The 15,655-nt window shown below is 37.0% G+C and overlaps 1 protein-coding gene across 2 annotated transcripts in view; it reads left to right on the top strand.

The window, feature by feature from the left end:
* Positions 1–13,853, top strand: part of LOC143223111 (eukaryotic translation initiation factor 5A-1-like) — a 30,308-nt gene extending 16,455 nt beyond the window's left edge. For both annotated transcript variants that reach the window (XM_076450592.1, XM_076450591.1), the window contains exons 4-5: positions 11,834–11,968; positions 13,229–13,853. In XM_076450592.1, the coding sequence (XP_076306707.1) occupies positions 11,834–11,968; positions 13,229–13,291 (198 nt within the window). In that variant the 3' untranslated portion in view covers positions 13,292–13,853. The remainder of the gene's footprint in view (positions 1–11,833; positions 11,969–13,228) is intronic.
* Positions 13,854–15,655: the final 1,802 nt, after the last annotated feature.

The raw sequence follows: 15,655 nt of genomic DNA, 5'->3' as shown, positions 1-15,655 counted from the left end.
CAAGCAACTCAACGTTGAATGTATACAAATATTATTAACACTATGGATATCATAGTTGTATTTTAAATACTATAAAGTTCTTGTCAGAAGTCTACTTAATAATCCAGTTACTTTAGAATTTAGTTGACAAACCAAACTTTTTTCTTCTTCTATTTCTGTCACCAGATGATTTGTGCATTGCTCAGTTATGTTGTTGAGTTACTTCAGTTGTATCCTGAACTTCTAAGAATTGTCTGTTTTATTGCATTTGCACTAATATTAACAAGCTAGAATGTGAAATAAGAACCTCATAACTTCTAATTTTGCTGAGATATGGCTTATCTGGTAAATCAAACACTGTGGTCCCATTCAACTCTTTCCATTTCTTGAAATGGTCCCTTGTATGCTTTTACTACAATATATGACATGTAAATTACCAACTGACTGCTTAAAATGTCCCTATAATGGTTATCTTAGTCATTTTAATCTTTGAAAAAGCTACCACATTCTTTCGATCCAAGTTTTTAAGTAGGTAAGTTGTGTCTTTAGTCTGCTTGAAGTTTCAAATTTTTAAAATCTAAATGAATCTTATTTACTAAGCTTAATAAATAATAATGGAATTCTATGGTATCAGTGTAGTTAGTTATGATGTTTTTGGTTATTCAACTGTATATAAAACCTCAAATTTTCTTTGATATCCTCTATGTGCAAAATTTTAAAAGGCTTAGCAACTTAGGTCTAGCAACAAACGAGTACAAATGTCATAGTGAGAAGAGATAATTGTTTTATTTACTTCTTGATTTATTGTTCTATATTTTAAGAAAAATAAGTTTAATAATATATTTCTAAATATTAATAATCTATACATTTTTATAATATAAAATTAATGAAATGTGACTGTATATTACAAAATACTTGTCTACTAAAACACAGCCAAGACAGGGAAGACTAAAGGTCAGTTTTATATTACTGGATACATGACCAGAGTGCATATGGACCTCATCAATGCGAGTTATGTAATGCTAGTCAGGCATGATTGGAAGATCATTGTAATAAATATATAATGTTATGAGATTTAAGCTACTTAGACTAAACATTTGTATTTTCATGTTATAATATGTAGTTATTCTAGCACACAAAAAAGCATAATTTATATTTCCTAATTTTTTTATGATGGTTGAGGTTGGTTAAGTGACACACACCCACATAGTTCAGAGTATAGAAATGAACATAGTATTACTGAAAATAAATGTCTGAAATGTATTTATGAGGTTCTAGAAATTATGCAAATAATATTTGAGTTTTTTGGGACAAAGAATAATTTACAGCAAATATTCATTAATTAGTTAGTCCATTTCTTTGTTTTACTCACCATTGTGCTCCAAGTTCAACAGAAAATACAACCTGGCCAATTAATAGCTGGATTAGACTAAAATTTTAGTAATATTTGTATAATCAAAAAGAATAATGTGCATGCATGAAAAGTTTTTTTAAGCTTTATTAAAGTATGCACAAATGAAATTAGTAGTAGGGAAGTATGGACAACATTACCATGTGTGGAAAAGAGGAGTATGTGTAGATGTTATATATTGCAGCTCCATCTCAGACAGCAACGTTTATGTGCTCAGGTGTTTTTTATATAAATTTCTTCATTTGTTTACAACACTTAGGACACTGGTATCATCACTGTTGAGTTTAATATTTGCTCCTCATACATTGGTTTTAAAAGTATCCCTAGATCTTGTGTTGTTTACTAGGTAAGTTGCTCAGTTTGTTATTTTTTATCACATTATTTGACTCAAAGTGTTTTTTGACTAGAGATGTTTGATGGGTATCACTCATTGTGGAATAGGTTTTACCTACTTCTATTTGACCTCTCAATCCTGCCCCTCTGTGTGGATTCCTGTACGTGGTGAGGGGACCTCCCAGGGAAGGTCCTGTTCTATCTGGTTACCTTCTCTGGGATCTAAACATCCACCCACGTGTTTGCCGTGTGTGGCAACCCGTGAAGGGGAGGAGAGGATCCTGGTGGTTGAGAGGTCCAACCCTGACACACCACTTTGGCCTCGAATTCCTGTAGACAGGCAGCCTTTGGGTGGCCCCCCTTGGGTCAATCGGCTGGTCCACTTGGGCTAGAGTCAACCAAGTACCAGTGTTGGAAGTTCTCAACGGGTGTTGTGGACATTGTGCCTGATGCTGGTGTTTGGGTATAATGCTCACGAAACCCTGGCATTGCTGCATTGTCCTTGCGTGACTTTGTAGTGCATCCCCTTGTAGGGCTCCATGGTGGGTGGGGTCAGTGGGTACCAAAATTTTTTCTTTTTCCTATGGATCCTCTAAAAATTTAAATAAAATTGTAAAAAAACAGTCAATGGGTGTTTACCACATCTTGAATACTCAGAACAGCAATCTTCAACATCAGTAACACACGCATCTCATTTTCTTATATTACATTCTCTTCGAAAAACCTTTAAGGCAAATGTCCCCTTTTTTTATTCAAAAGGGACTAGAGGGACTTGCTGGCTCTCCAAAATCAGTAAAGAAACTTTGATCTGGTGACATATTGGTTGAAACATCCACATCCCAACACAGTGAATTTCTCTTGAATTCAAAGGCAATTGGGGATATACCTATTGAGGTTACACCCCATGCTACCTTGAATTCTTCACGAGGAGTTATTGTTGAAAGGATTTGAAGAACGCTCCTGAGTCAGAGATTTTCGCTGGTCTCTCCACTCAAGGAGTTTCTGCAGTGAGGCGCATCTCCACCGCAAAGATGGAGTTACACTGCCAACAAATACCCTCGCTTTAACATTTACTTCACCACGTGCACCTGCCACCATCAAGGCAGGTTATCTCATTTGCAGGGTTCGCCATACATACCAAACCCTCTTCGATGTTTCCAATGTCAGAGATTCGCCACTCAAAGACATCTTGTCGTGGTTCCCTGACATGTGCTCGCTAGGGAGGCAAGGACCACGATGCCTATGACTGTGACATGAACCCACATTGCATAAACTGCAATGGCTCTCATCCCTCTTACTTTCATTCTTGCCCAAAATGGTTGGAGGAAAAAGAGGTGCAGCGTTTGAAAACGACACATAACATTAGTTATCCTGAGGCTCAGAAATTGCTGTCCACAACTCCATCTTGGACATATGCTGCTGCACTTCATTCCACAACTACAGTGGGAGTGCAGACAGATCTCTCTGTGCCTCCAAGAGAATCGATTTCAAAACAAATGAAAAGCCTTTTGACCTCCGTGGTTAAAAAGGTTGATGAATCGACTTCCACACCCATCTCTGTTCCTCCCATACCTTCCAACAAACCTCAAGATCCACGTCCTTCAGTTTCAAATACAGGCATTTCTTCTGATACATCTTTTTCTCCCACCACAAGAGACAAAACAATTATTCGCTCAAGGCCCTCAGTCACTGGATTCCCTTCCACAACAAAACCTGCCCGCCCACCCAGAGCAGGATCCATGGAGGTTGATAGACATCCTCCGACTAAAGACAGTAAAGAAAAAAGACGTGGTTGTAAACCGAAGCCTTCTCCAGCCACTTCACCTACCCGTTCTTAAAAATGGCCACCTTGATATAATGGAACTGTCGAGGTTTACGTTCTAATCTGAATGATATCAAAACGCTGATTGCTTCCTACCATCCTGTTTGTCTTTCTTTACAAGAAACATTTCTCAAAACTGCTGATACTGTCTCCATTCGGCAGTTTTCTCTGTACAGAAATGACAAGTTGTGTGATGGTCGAGTACATGGAGGGGTGGCACTGTTGGTTGATCAACACGCGCCCACCCTGTTTTGTCACTCAATACAACCTTGAGGCTGTAGCCATCCGTGTTTCTTGGGTCATACCATCACTGTTTGTTCTCTGTACCTGTCCCCTGGAGAGACATATGATCAATCAGATCTTGATGCTCTCATTGAACAATTGCCATCTCCATTTCTAATCCTAGGGGATTTTAATGGACATCATCCCCTCTGGGAAGTGCTATTATTGATGGGAGGGGTCGATCTGTAGAGCGGATGCTCTCTGATCACAATCTTTCTCTTTTCAATACTGGTTCTTCCACTTACTTTCATGCACCTAGTCAGTCCTTTACCGCTATTGATCTCTCAGTTTGCTCCCCTTCATTATTCTTCCATTTTTCATGGAGGGTTGACAGTAACCCACTAGGCAGTGATCATTTTCCGATTCTTTTGAGAGAGACTGGCCATGGTCGATGCCACCCTACCCGCGTGCCCCGGTGGAAGCTGGTTCAGGCAGACTGGTCCACTTTCACTGCTCTCGCAGAACTTGATCCTGCCATCGTAAATCAGCCATAAATAGACGACTGTGTAGCAGCAGTAACTGACTGTATTACACATGCAGCTGCTCAGTGTATTCCTAAAACCTCGACACGTTTTCCACGATATCCTCGTCCGTGGTGGAATCCTGCTTGCCACTTAGCACGAAAGGCTCAAAAGTGGGCCTGGGATACTTTTCGTAGATATCCCACACTTTCAAACCGGGTTGCTTTCCAATGGGCCCATGCACATGCTAGGTGGGTAAGACGTCAAAGCCAGAAGGAATCTTGGATTAAGTTCACAACCAGCATATCTTCTACCACCAGTTCCAAGATCATATGGGACAGGATTCAAAGGTTAATGGACACTACAATTCTATCCCCCTCTCGATCTTACTCTCTGATGGTCAGGAGGTGACTGATGTTCGGAACATCGCTAACACTCTAGGTGAAAGCTTTTGCCAGGTATCTAGCACTTCTGCTTGTTCCTCCACCTTCCTGGCCATCAAGACTCGGGCAGAGCGATCACTTCTTTCCTTTCGAACTGACTGTTTCTTTGACTATAATTGTCCCTTTACCCTTGTGGAATTAAAAATGGCCCTTCATCGGTCTGCCAGTACCTCTGTTGGACCTGATGATATTCATTATGACATGCTGCACCATCTATCTCCTGCTTCTCTTGATGTCCTTCTGATTGTTTTCAACCGGATCTGGCAGGAGAATGTTTTTCCTGATGCTTGGTGCCAGGCTATTATTTTACCTTTCTAAGCCAGGGAAAGATCCCAAGATTCCTTCAAACTACCATCCAATTGCTTTGACGAGCTGTCTCTGTAAGACATTAGAAAGGGTGGTTAATGCTCGTCTTGTTTGGTTCCTTGAATCAAACAACCTCCTCTCGCACACCCAGTGTGGGTTCCGTTGACAGCACTCCACCACAGACCACCTAATTCGCCTTGAAACATCTATCAGAGAAGCCTTTCTCAACCGCCAACATCTTGTATCAATATTCTTTGACATAGAGAAGGCTTACGACACAACATGGAGGTATGGCGCTTTATGAGACCTCCATACATATGGGTTACGTGGCCATCTACCCATGTTTATTAAAAAATTTTTAATGGACAGGAGATTCCAAGTTCGTGTGGGTTCGACACTTTCCCATTCTTTTGTACAGGAACTTGGAGTCCCTCAAGGCTGTGTATTGAGTGTTACACTCTTCAGTATAAAGATAAATGCCTTCACTGAACAACTCCCTCTCACTGTTGCGAATGGGCTGTATGTCGACGACTTTCACATCTCATGTCAGTCGCCAAACATGAGATATATTGAGCGGCAACTACAAACCGCCCTCAATTGTGTAATGGAAGTGGACTCTGGCGAACGGCTTTAATTCTCTCTCTCCAAAACTGTATGCATGCACTTTTGCCATCGACGGGGTATTCACCCTGATCCTGAACTTCATATCGGTGAAGTTTTGCTGCCAGTGGTCCTGGAGACCAAGTTCTTGGGGCTTATCTTTGATCATAAACTGACCTTTATACCACACTTAAAGCAGCTTTGGGTCAAATGCACAAGAGCACTGAACATCCTCCGTGTTCTCTCTTCTACCAGTTGGTGGGCAGATCGCTGTTCAATGTTAAAGGTATATCGTGCTTTTATTAGATCGAAACTCGATTATGGATCAATGGTCTATGGCTCTGCCAGACTCTCGCCTTAAAGATGCTGGACCCCATTCATCACCAAGGACTTCGACTTTGCACTGGGGCTTTCCGTACCTCTCCAGTTCAAGGTATATACATTGAATCTCATGAACCTTCTCTACACCTTTGCCGTTTGCAACTATCTTTACAATATACTTCAAACTTCATTCCTTACCAAAGCATCCCACCTGGAAATGTGTTTTCCTTCCTTGGTGGGCAGTACTTTTCAGAACAGACGATCTGTCATTGCTCCGCTTGGCCTTCGTGATCCGGGCACAATTGGATGAATTGGGTCTGTCCTTGATAACATTGCAGATTCCACAGGTTGGCCCATCCCACCATGGCTTATTACAGCCCCCAAATGTGACCTTTCTTTCAGTCACCTAAAAAAGGCAGATACTCCAGATTGGAAGTACCGTCTTTTATTCAATGAATATCTTTCAAACAATCATTCAGTTCCCATTTATACAGATGATTCCAAATCAGGTAATTCAGTGGGCTCTGCTATGGGTCAGTAGTTGCACGCAGAATCCCTTCTACAGCTTCTGTGTTCACTGCTGAACTGTATGCCATATCTCTTGCCCTGGATCATATTGCAGCTGAGCAGTACTTCAACTGCACTATTTATACTGATTCGCTTAGTTCTATACTTGCCTTGGAATCGCTACACGCTAGCTCACATCCTATTCTCGCTGATATTCGAAACCGACTGGCCCATTTCTCATTAGCAGCTACTTCAATCCAGTTTTTCTGTATACCAGGCCATGTTGGTATTCGCGGGAACGAGCTTGCAGACATAGCAGCTAAATATGTCTGCTTCAGCACCATCACTCCTATGCCTATTCCATACATGGACTATGGTGTTGTCTTCAAGGCTCGGCTCCGTGCCAGCTGGCAGTCCACTTGGAGTGAGCAACGTGACAACAAACTTTTTCAAATCAAACCCAAAATTGGACTTTGGCCATCTAGCTTCCGTAAAGTTTGAAAGGAGGAAGTTGTTCTCACTAGGCTACGCTTTGATCACAGTTTTTTAACTCATCATTTTCTTTTATCTGGAACTGATGCACCAATGTGTAGTTTGTGTAACACTCAAATCACTATCAGCCACGTTTTACTTTCTTGCCATTGTTACAATTCTCAACGACGGCAATATTTTAAACATATTTTTTCCCAGGGTCAGTCTGTAACATTGGACAGAGTTATTGGTGATGGTGACTCTGTCCACCTTGATAATGTTTTTAATTTTTAATGGCCATTAATCTTTTAATCTCATTTAAGTGTTGCATATTTATTCATTACACCTTTTTAATTGTGGTTCCTTTTTTACAGTTTTAATCTCTCTCCTTCAATTTGACATCGGACAATGGCCAGAACATTAAATAACTCAACACCAGGACTGGAAAGGCCAACTTCAGTTGACTAACGCTACTGTTTGAACTATCCGTTTGGACTACTCGTTAGTCGTCCTGGCGAGTTGTTATACTTTTGCTGCATATCATTTCACACTTTTACTACTTAACTTTTTAGTACTGGCCATATTGACTCATAACCCGGAACTAGGACTGGAAAGACCAACTTCAGGTGACTGACGGTGGTTTTTATACTTACCTGTTAGTCTTCCTGGTGGGTTATGATCATTACCATTCTGCTACAGGTAGTTCTTTACAACTTTGTTGACTGGATGTCAACATTGGTTTTTACTTCATTTTCTGTTTTAATTGCTGTTTTGCTTTTATCTTCAATTACTTTTACAAATTTTACTCCATTTACTTGACTTTATCTTTTTACTGGACATTTGGCTACTCATTGTTATGATTTTGTGGAGTCTCTTTTAAAACTTTTATTCTTTTACATTTTGATAATAGCTGCTATGACACATAACCCGGAACCAGGACTGGAAAGGCCAATTTCAGGTGATTGACGGTGGTTCTTGAACTTACCTGTTAGTCTTCCTGGCGGGTTATGATCATTACCATTTTTCTAGAGTAAATATTTTACACCTTTGAAGACTGGATGTCACCATTGGTTTTTACACCATTTTCTGTTTTAATTGCTGTTTTGTTTTTACCTTAATTTACTTTTACAAATTTTACTCCATTTACTTGACTTTATCTTTTTACTGGACATTTGGCTACTCATTGTTACAATTTTGCTATGTATCTTTTAAAACTTCTAATCTTTTACATTTTGATACTGGCTGCTATGACACATAACCCGGAACCAGGACTGGAAAGACCAACTTCAGGTGACTGACGGTGGTTCTTGAATTTACCTGTTAGTCTTCCTGGCGGGTTATGATCATTACCTTTTTGCTAGAGTAAATACCTTACAACTTCTTATACTCTGCCTTCTATCTTAACATTGTAGACTAGGTGTCAACATTGGTTTTATACTTTTTTGTTTTACCTTCATTTCCATTTATGTCTATTACTACATTTATTTATTTATTTATTTTTTTACATTTTTACCGAATGTCTGGCGCAGATAGCCTCGCTGCTTTGTGCCATAAAACATTAAATCAATCAATCAACTCTCAATACTGAGATACTCCTATGGCCATCAGATTTGTTCAGAACTTTATGGATCAAACATCATATACAAGTAGTCTAAGTAGATCACTTAGCTGTTTTAATTAATATAAATACACTGCACTGCTTTAACTTTTCCATCCTTTGCCTGGTCAGTGCTTTTTGATAATATATGTCATGTACTGTTTTTTTCCATATTTCCTAAGTCTGTTTATTTCTTTTGTAAAGTCTCCTCTTCCATGGATTTTTTCACATTATCTTTCTTTGTTGAACTTACGAGTTACTTTGTCTGATATTTTTCTTCCCTTTTCTTTGATTGTTTACTTTTTCATGTTTTCTTCCTGTTATGTGTATATTGCCCTACCTTGTCCCTGACTGCACATTTCAACCTTTCTTTTTATCATTGTTAGTGCTGTAACTGTTTATCTGTTAGTGGCATGTACTCCATTTTCTTTCTTTGCAGAGGCTTTTATTGCATATTTCAATCCCACTGTGGTTAGTGTTAACTGATCAGCTATACTTCATCATAAATCTGCATTGTATGACCAGTGATCACGTACCATGCTAGTTTACTGTGATGTTGAGGTTTCTCTTTCAAAGGACCTGCTGTACAATTCCAGATGCTGCCAGAGGTTGGCTGATTGACTCTGTCAGTGTGTTCTCTACGTTTTCAAATTACAATGCCATTACACACATCTAGGTCGTATTATGTCTAACACTGACATACGGTGTTCTTCAGGACTACTTGTAGTTATAGCTTACAGTCTTGTGCTTCATAAATATGTTTCTTCCAGACTATACACTCATGATTAACATGAGTAAAGCAGACAGGGATTTCTGCTTACCTTTGAGGATTCATGGCTTTTGTGGCTCTTTCTACTACAGATCTGATGTGCAATTCTAGATGCTACCAGGTGTTGATTGATTGATTTTGTCAGTGTGATTGCTGCTTTTCAAAATAAGATATTGCAGTCAACCATTGCACTATCTCTGGCACTGTGGTCTTCTAGACTATCCAACACACTTTTCCCCTTTGGAGTATGGGAGTCCTTACCTCTTAATAGTTTCTAGCCATTGAGATGGTGGACCAGAAAGGCCTGTCATTCTGAGTGTGCATAATATAACTCATTTGAGAGTAGAGTGGTGGTATTCTGTCAGTGTAGATGATGTGACACCATTCCTATTAAAAACTGTAATTCCAGATGCCTCCAAATGTTGCATGTAGTATTCTACCATATATTGCAGCTAATTTTTTTGGCTGAGGCATCTTCCTTCCTACTGTCCTGCTCCCAGTAGCATAGCAGCATGTCTGGGAACTTGCACCACTAGAAACCAGGTTTTAATACCCATGGTGGGCAGAGCACAGATAGCCTTTCATGTAGCTTTGTGCTTAATTCCAAACAATCAGTCAGTCAAGTCCTACTGTTTACTGAATGTTGATTCCTGGGGATCAGGTGCTAGTTGAAGCTGGAACAGTCATACAAGTTCTCATATGTGTGCAGATGGTTCCATTTTCCTACTGCGGACTGGATGATAAATTGACATTGCTGTCAGGTTTTGGATTGGAGATAGTTCGTTTTCCTACCACCCACTGAATTTTATTTCTTGTGGATCTGCATTGTTGGTTGTAGTTGTATGAGGCATAAGTTCCCACAAGTGTAAGACTGGGTACTTTCCTTCTATTGTGGGCTGGTCAAAAATTTCCAAATGCTGCAAAGTTTTAGACCAGAGAGTAACACCTGTTCAGGGATTCCTCCTCCTTACCCTTTGCTGAATGTCAGTTCCTAGTGGATCTGGTGTTGAAGGTAAGTACATATGTAAGTACTACTGGTACTCATTTTTGAAATGAAAAGTAGAGGACTTTTTTTTTTTTTTTTCCTACCTCAGACCTAATATAAAATTCCTAATGCTGTCAAGTGTTTGTTGTTGGCAAGCTCCCATTTATGGTCTGTAACACATTAGCTATTCTGCACCATGGGCCTCATTATTTTTGTATATTTTTTCTTGAGGTCACTTAATGTGCCCATCCTTTTTGGCAACACATTACTGAAAGACAAAAAGTATTTCTGGATCAGAAGAAATGCGATTTTCCATGGTTGTGTTATTTTTAGTTTCTTCTCACTCCCCATGATTTTCTTTTGAGCACTTCCTAAAGGGAGGTCATCTCACTAGCTCTTCACTGGTTTAATGTGGGATTTTAGTTTTTTGAAAGTGAAGAAAAGATATCATATAGGAAGTTAACATTTTCCTAAATTGAAATTATATTTTTGATAGATGCTATCTTGATCTCTCCTTACATTCCCACCTTTCCTCACCACTTCCCCTGCAGTTAGTTGATCTGACCAAATATGAAGTGCTTAACATGTACAAGATTAGAGAGGCTACTAGTTAAAATAGGTGTAGTGTTGTATTCCTGTTAGTGGATGATTGCAGCATAATAATTTGTTAGTATCAAGAAAGAAATGGTAGTATCAAGGCTAGTGGTGAGCAAATATTTGTGCCAGTAGAGGGCAGTATAAGTCAAGAAAGTTTTTTTTTTTTGTTATAGTAGGAAGGTATCTATTGGAAATGCATTTTGAGTTTAGGAAAACTTTAATTTTTCAACCGTGGTTTCTTTGTGTACACCCATCTTTGTTTAAGCATTATAATGTTTTTTGTCATTAAGATAAGTTAATAAACTTGATAAAACTAGAAAAGGAACATTTATTAATCAGTCAACACTGCTACATGTACTCATTTCACTAACCTGTTCAAGTTTATTTGGGTTGTAGGTGTATTCAGACCTATTCATAAGGGAAATTGAATATGACTCCAAAACTATTTTAAAAGATGTCTGTACTTTTGAGGTTTTTTACAAGTAGGGTTTCATGTAAATTGCCAGTTTAACAGAAAATTGACAAAAATAAGTCACTTCAGACGATTGATGTTTGGGCAACACAGCAATTGCTAGCTACAGCTTAGTTTCTATATATTTATTTTGCTCTATAGCATACTCTTGCACAAAAATTACTGAATGAAATCTAGATATTTGAATTAGAAGTAGCTAAGTGTATGTATTGATTTTGGTTTATACAGTTTTTTCAGGTCACAAGTAAATATAGTGAAGCTCTGTTAGTTCAGTAAAAGATTAAGAAAGGTTTTATAAGCCATGAAATAAAAAGGAAAAGAATGTCTATCATTAACCAAGAGAAATTTATTGAAAACCTACTCATAGAAATTAAGTTATTAGTATTTCAGCAAAGAAAAGTGTCATGGAAGTTATTGTAAAGAAAGTTTAAGCAGTAATAACTATAAAAAAAATACTTAATCAAAGTATATTTTCAGCTTGTTGATATTAGTGATGATGGTTTTGTGTCAATTATGAATGATAATGGAGATACTCGTGATGATCTGAGGGTTCCCGAAGGAGAACTGGGACAGAAAATCAGGGATGACTTTGAGAAAGATTCAAGTGTTATTGTAAGTGTGAATATATTTTTATCTTTTAATTGCCATTTAAGTTGAATGGATGAAAGGACAGTTAACAATATTTGTTGGGAGACAATAACAGAAGAGGTAGATTGTGATTAATTTTTATTATAGTTTAACCTCCTCTTCCAAGTTTATTTTCAAGATATAAATAATTTTTAAAAATTGTATGACTTTTTTTTTTAATCATTGGTACTTGTTTTAGGTAATTTTAGACTACAAAGCTCAGTTACTTAAAGTTACACAAGTTAAGATTTAATTTAAAGCAGGTAATTATGATGTATGAAGAGTGTTTTTAGTTTTTTTTCCAGAAAAAAATGTTCTTGAACCATTTAAATAAAGTTATAAAGGATGTCTGTATATAGATACATGTAGTTGAAAACATGTTTGGTTGCCAGTTATTGGCTGTAACAGTGTCATTTGTTATAGCAGTGGAGGTTGTGCATTTCTAGGTAAAAGTTTTATATGTCATTAAGTAGTTGTTTTCAGTAAATAGCTAATAACAGAAAACTGAGCTGGTTATTAGTTTATTTATCTTTGTAACACTGCTATTTGCTTTAAGAGAAGAGGATCTGTCATATGTTGAGGTAAAAAAGTTCAATGTATGTTATTAGAGATGAGTCAGACATTTATAGTAAATACTAAGATTTTTATTCCATCTCATATTCAGTAACTGAAACTTGTGTTCTTTCTTGCCATCATGTTGAAAAAATCAGTTCCTAACCCAGATCTAAGTGCACTGCCACTACATCTTCAATTTCAAACACAAAGAAAGAACAGAACACATGGTTTGATTTTAGTAAATACTAAGAACAGAATGATGTTTTTATGTTCATAGATATATTGTTACCTATTACAGCACAGGAGGCTATTTTATTTTTCCAGGTAAAGTTTTATATACCATTGGATGGGAAGTAACTGTTTCTATTCATTTTTAACATCAGAATACTAACTAGATCTAGATTCCTGTTTCAAGATGAAAGGGTTATTTTTCAGTAACAGTAGTGACTGTTTGCATTATTAGGTAAAATAAAGTTGTATATGTCATTGAAAGGAGGCATCTGTTTCAAGTAAATGATAACAACAGATTGCTAAACTTATTTTATTGTTTTGTTTTTTAGATAACACTGCTCTGCAGTATATCATAGGATGCTGTTTTGTATATTGAAGTAAAAGTTGTACATCCCATTTAATAGGAGAAGATAGTCTCTGTTAAACAGAATATTTAATTCATGCTCTCTTTACTTGTAGGTAACAGTACTATCTGCTGTGGGAGAGGAAGCTATTGTTGCCAGTAAGCTGGCCACCAATTAATTACTGAAATGTAACATGAGAGAGAGAAGAGAAGAAGGTGTTTTTGTTTTTTTGTTTTTTTCAATACAACATCCATTGGCTTTTAAAGTCACACTTATCATTAATGTTTTTGAAGGTTTCGTAAAGATGGTGGTGATCATCTGTATGGGAGCAGTGCACCACTGTAATGATCTGTTGGTATATTGTTGGAATGTAAACAAACAACAATAGAAACACATCCTCTTGTATTGTACCAAACATTTGTAGTATTAAACACATACTACTACAGAAAAATAGATCATATTATTTAAAAAACAAGTTGTTCAAATTAACACAAAACTTCTAATGACCTTACAATATACACCTACAGAGTATCGGTAACAATTTGGTATACTTTGACTAAGAGTTTGATTAAAAGAAAATCGATACTGAATTTTGTTGCAACTCGTACCACATGCATTTTTTCAAACTATACTGAAATTATTGTAGGGAAAATAACATAAGACATTGTGTGTAAACATTTAAAATTGACTGGATTTTATGATGTACTTGCAAATAAAACGTTTTCTACATAAAAGTTTAATATGTGTGGATGTGAGTGAATATATGATATAATGTATACAGTTTACTGCAATTGACTGTGTTTTTCATACAAATCATATTAGTTTGTACTTGCTGATGCTGTTAATTCACAGCTACACTTCTTGTAATTAATGCAAATGATGAAATAGCAGCATTTGATTTTGTTTCTTTAACAATGGTTATGTGACAGTATGATTACAGTAATGAAACAGAAATTTGTATAATGGAACAGTCCAGGCATAATAGTATTAATTCTACCACTTTATCTTCAAAATTTGAAACAAATGACAGAAAACATAAGAATTGCACTTCAAAAGAACCGAGTGAAACCCCAGTGATAGTACGGAATCTATAATTTGTATGATAGAAGGGACTAGTCATAAAATAAGTTGTGAAAGTTCTTTTTTGGAATCATCCCAGGAATTTGTCTCATCGTCTTTAAAATCTAAAAAAAGTGATAAAACAAAACGATTGTTCTTCAAGAGAGGATAGTGATACCTCCAATGATATAAACATTGAAATTTGCAGAATAGAAGGATCCAGTCTTCAAACTACTAAAAATCTTGGTTCGAAATTATCCCAGGAATCTATTTTTTCATATCTAAAATGCGAGAAAGGAGAGACAAAACAAGAGCATAACACTTCAAATCAAGAAAGTAAAACTTCTGATGATAAGGAGGATGAAATCTGCAAGATGGAGGAGACCAGTCACGAAAGTCTTCAAAGAGCTAAAAGTTCTGGTTTAGAATCATCCCAGCCATTTGATTTTTCATTTTCAAAATCGACAAAAACAGGACAAGAACAAAAGAAATTCGCTTCAAAAAAGGAAACTAAAACCTCCGGTGAGACAGAGCCTTTAAAGGGCAATGAGCACACGGCGAGTTACGAAGATAAAAAGCTAAATGAGCCATTGTTAAGCATTAGAGATGATTATTGTTATCAAGATTATTCTAGTTTACGCCACTTCAATGCCATGTATTCAGGGCTTGGTTTGATTGGCGAGTCGTATTTTAGGAAAGATACTATTTAGCCATGCGGGGAAATTAATGAATAACCTAACCTTTCACAAAAGGGGACGAAGATGAACCACAACGTTCCTGAACACCCCAGTTGGAGAAAGAATTCTTACGATTTCTCTCTCTCTAACCTAAACCCCTGCCACGTCAGTTTGAGTTTGAATGAATAACCTTCACTACTACCGACGTTTAAAGCGTAATTGCTCTAATGTTTGTCAGAAAAGAAATAACTAATTTTATTCAATGATAATATTAACTTATAAATATTAGTAGTCATTATATGTAAAGTTTTTGAATATTTTATTAATTGATTTTGTGCATAAATAATTTGTGGATATAATGAGAAGGTGATGACTCGTGTTTTATCATGGTTAAAGTAGCTAAAATTTGCCCAAATAAAATTTAATTTCTTATGCCCTTGTATCCCCGCTGATACGGCGGGAAGTCTTCAGACTTACAACGCTAAAATCAGGGTCTCGATTCCCTTCGGTGGATTCAGCAGATATCCTGATGTGAGAAAAGCACATGCAGTTAATTCGTATATAAAAATTATATGTGATTGTTCACAAGATAACGAAAGTACACAGCAACAATAATTTAGAACCGGTCAAAAAGTATTGAACGTGGTAGGCCGCATTTTTGTTCAACTTCAGACATGAGTCGTTAACACAAAATACGTGACCCAGCTAACTAATTAATGACTATTTGCTGTATAATTCCTATTAATGCTACAAATGTAGTTACCGCTTTGGCTGCCAATTTTGATTTCATTCTTTTAAGTTGCACA

This window comes from Tachypleus tridentatus, chromosome 8 (assembly GCF_004210375.1).
Source record: "Tachypleus tridentatus isolate NWPU-2018 chromosome 8, ASM421037v1, whole genome shotgun sequence".
Taxonomy (NCBI): Eukaryota; Metazoa; Arthropoda; class Merostomata; order Xiphosura; family Limulidae; genus Tachypleus; species Tachypleus tridentatus.
This window is presented reverse-complemented; position numbering and strand designations above follow the sequence as displayed.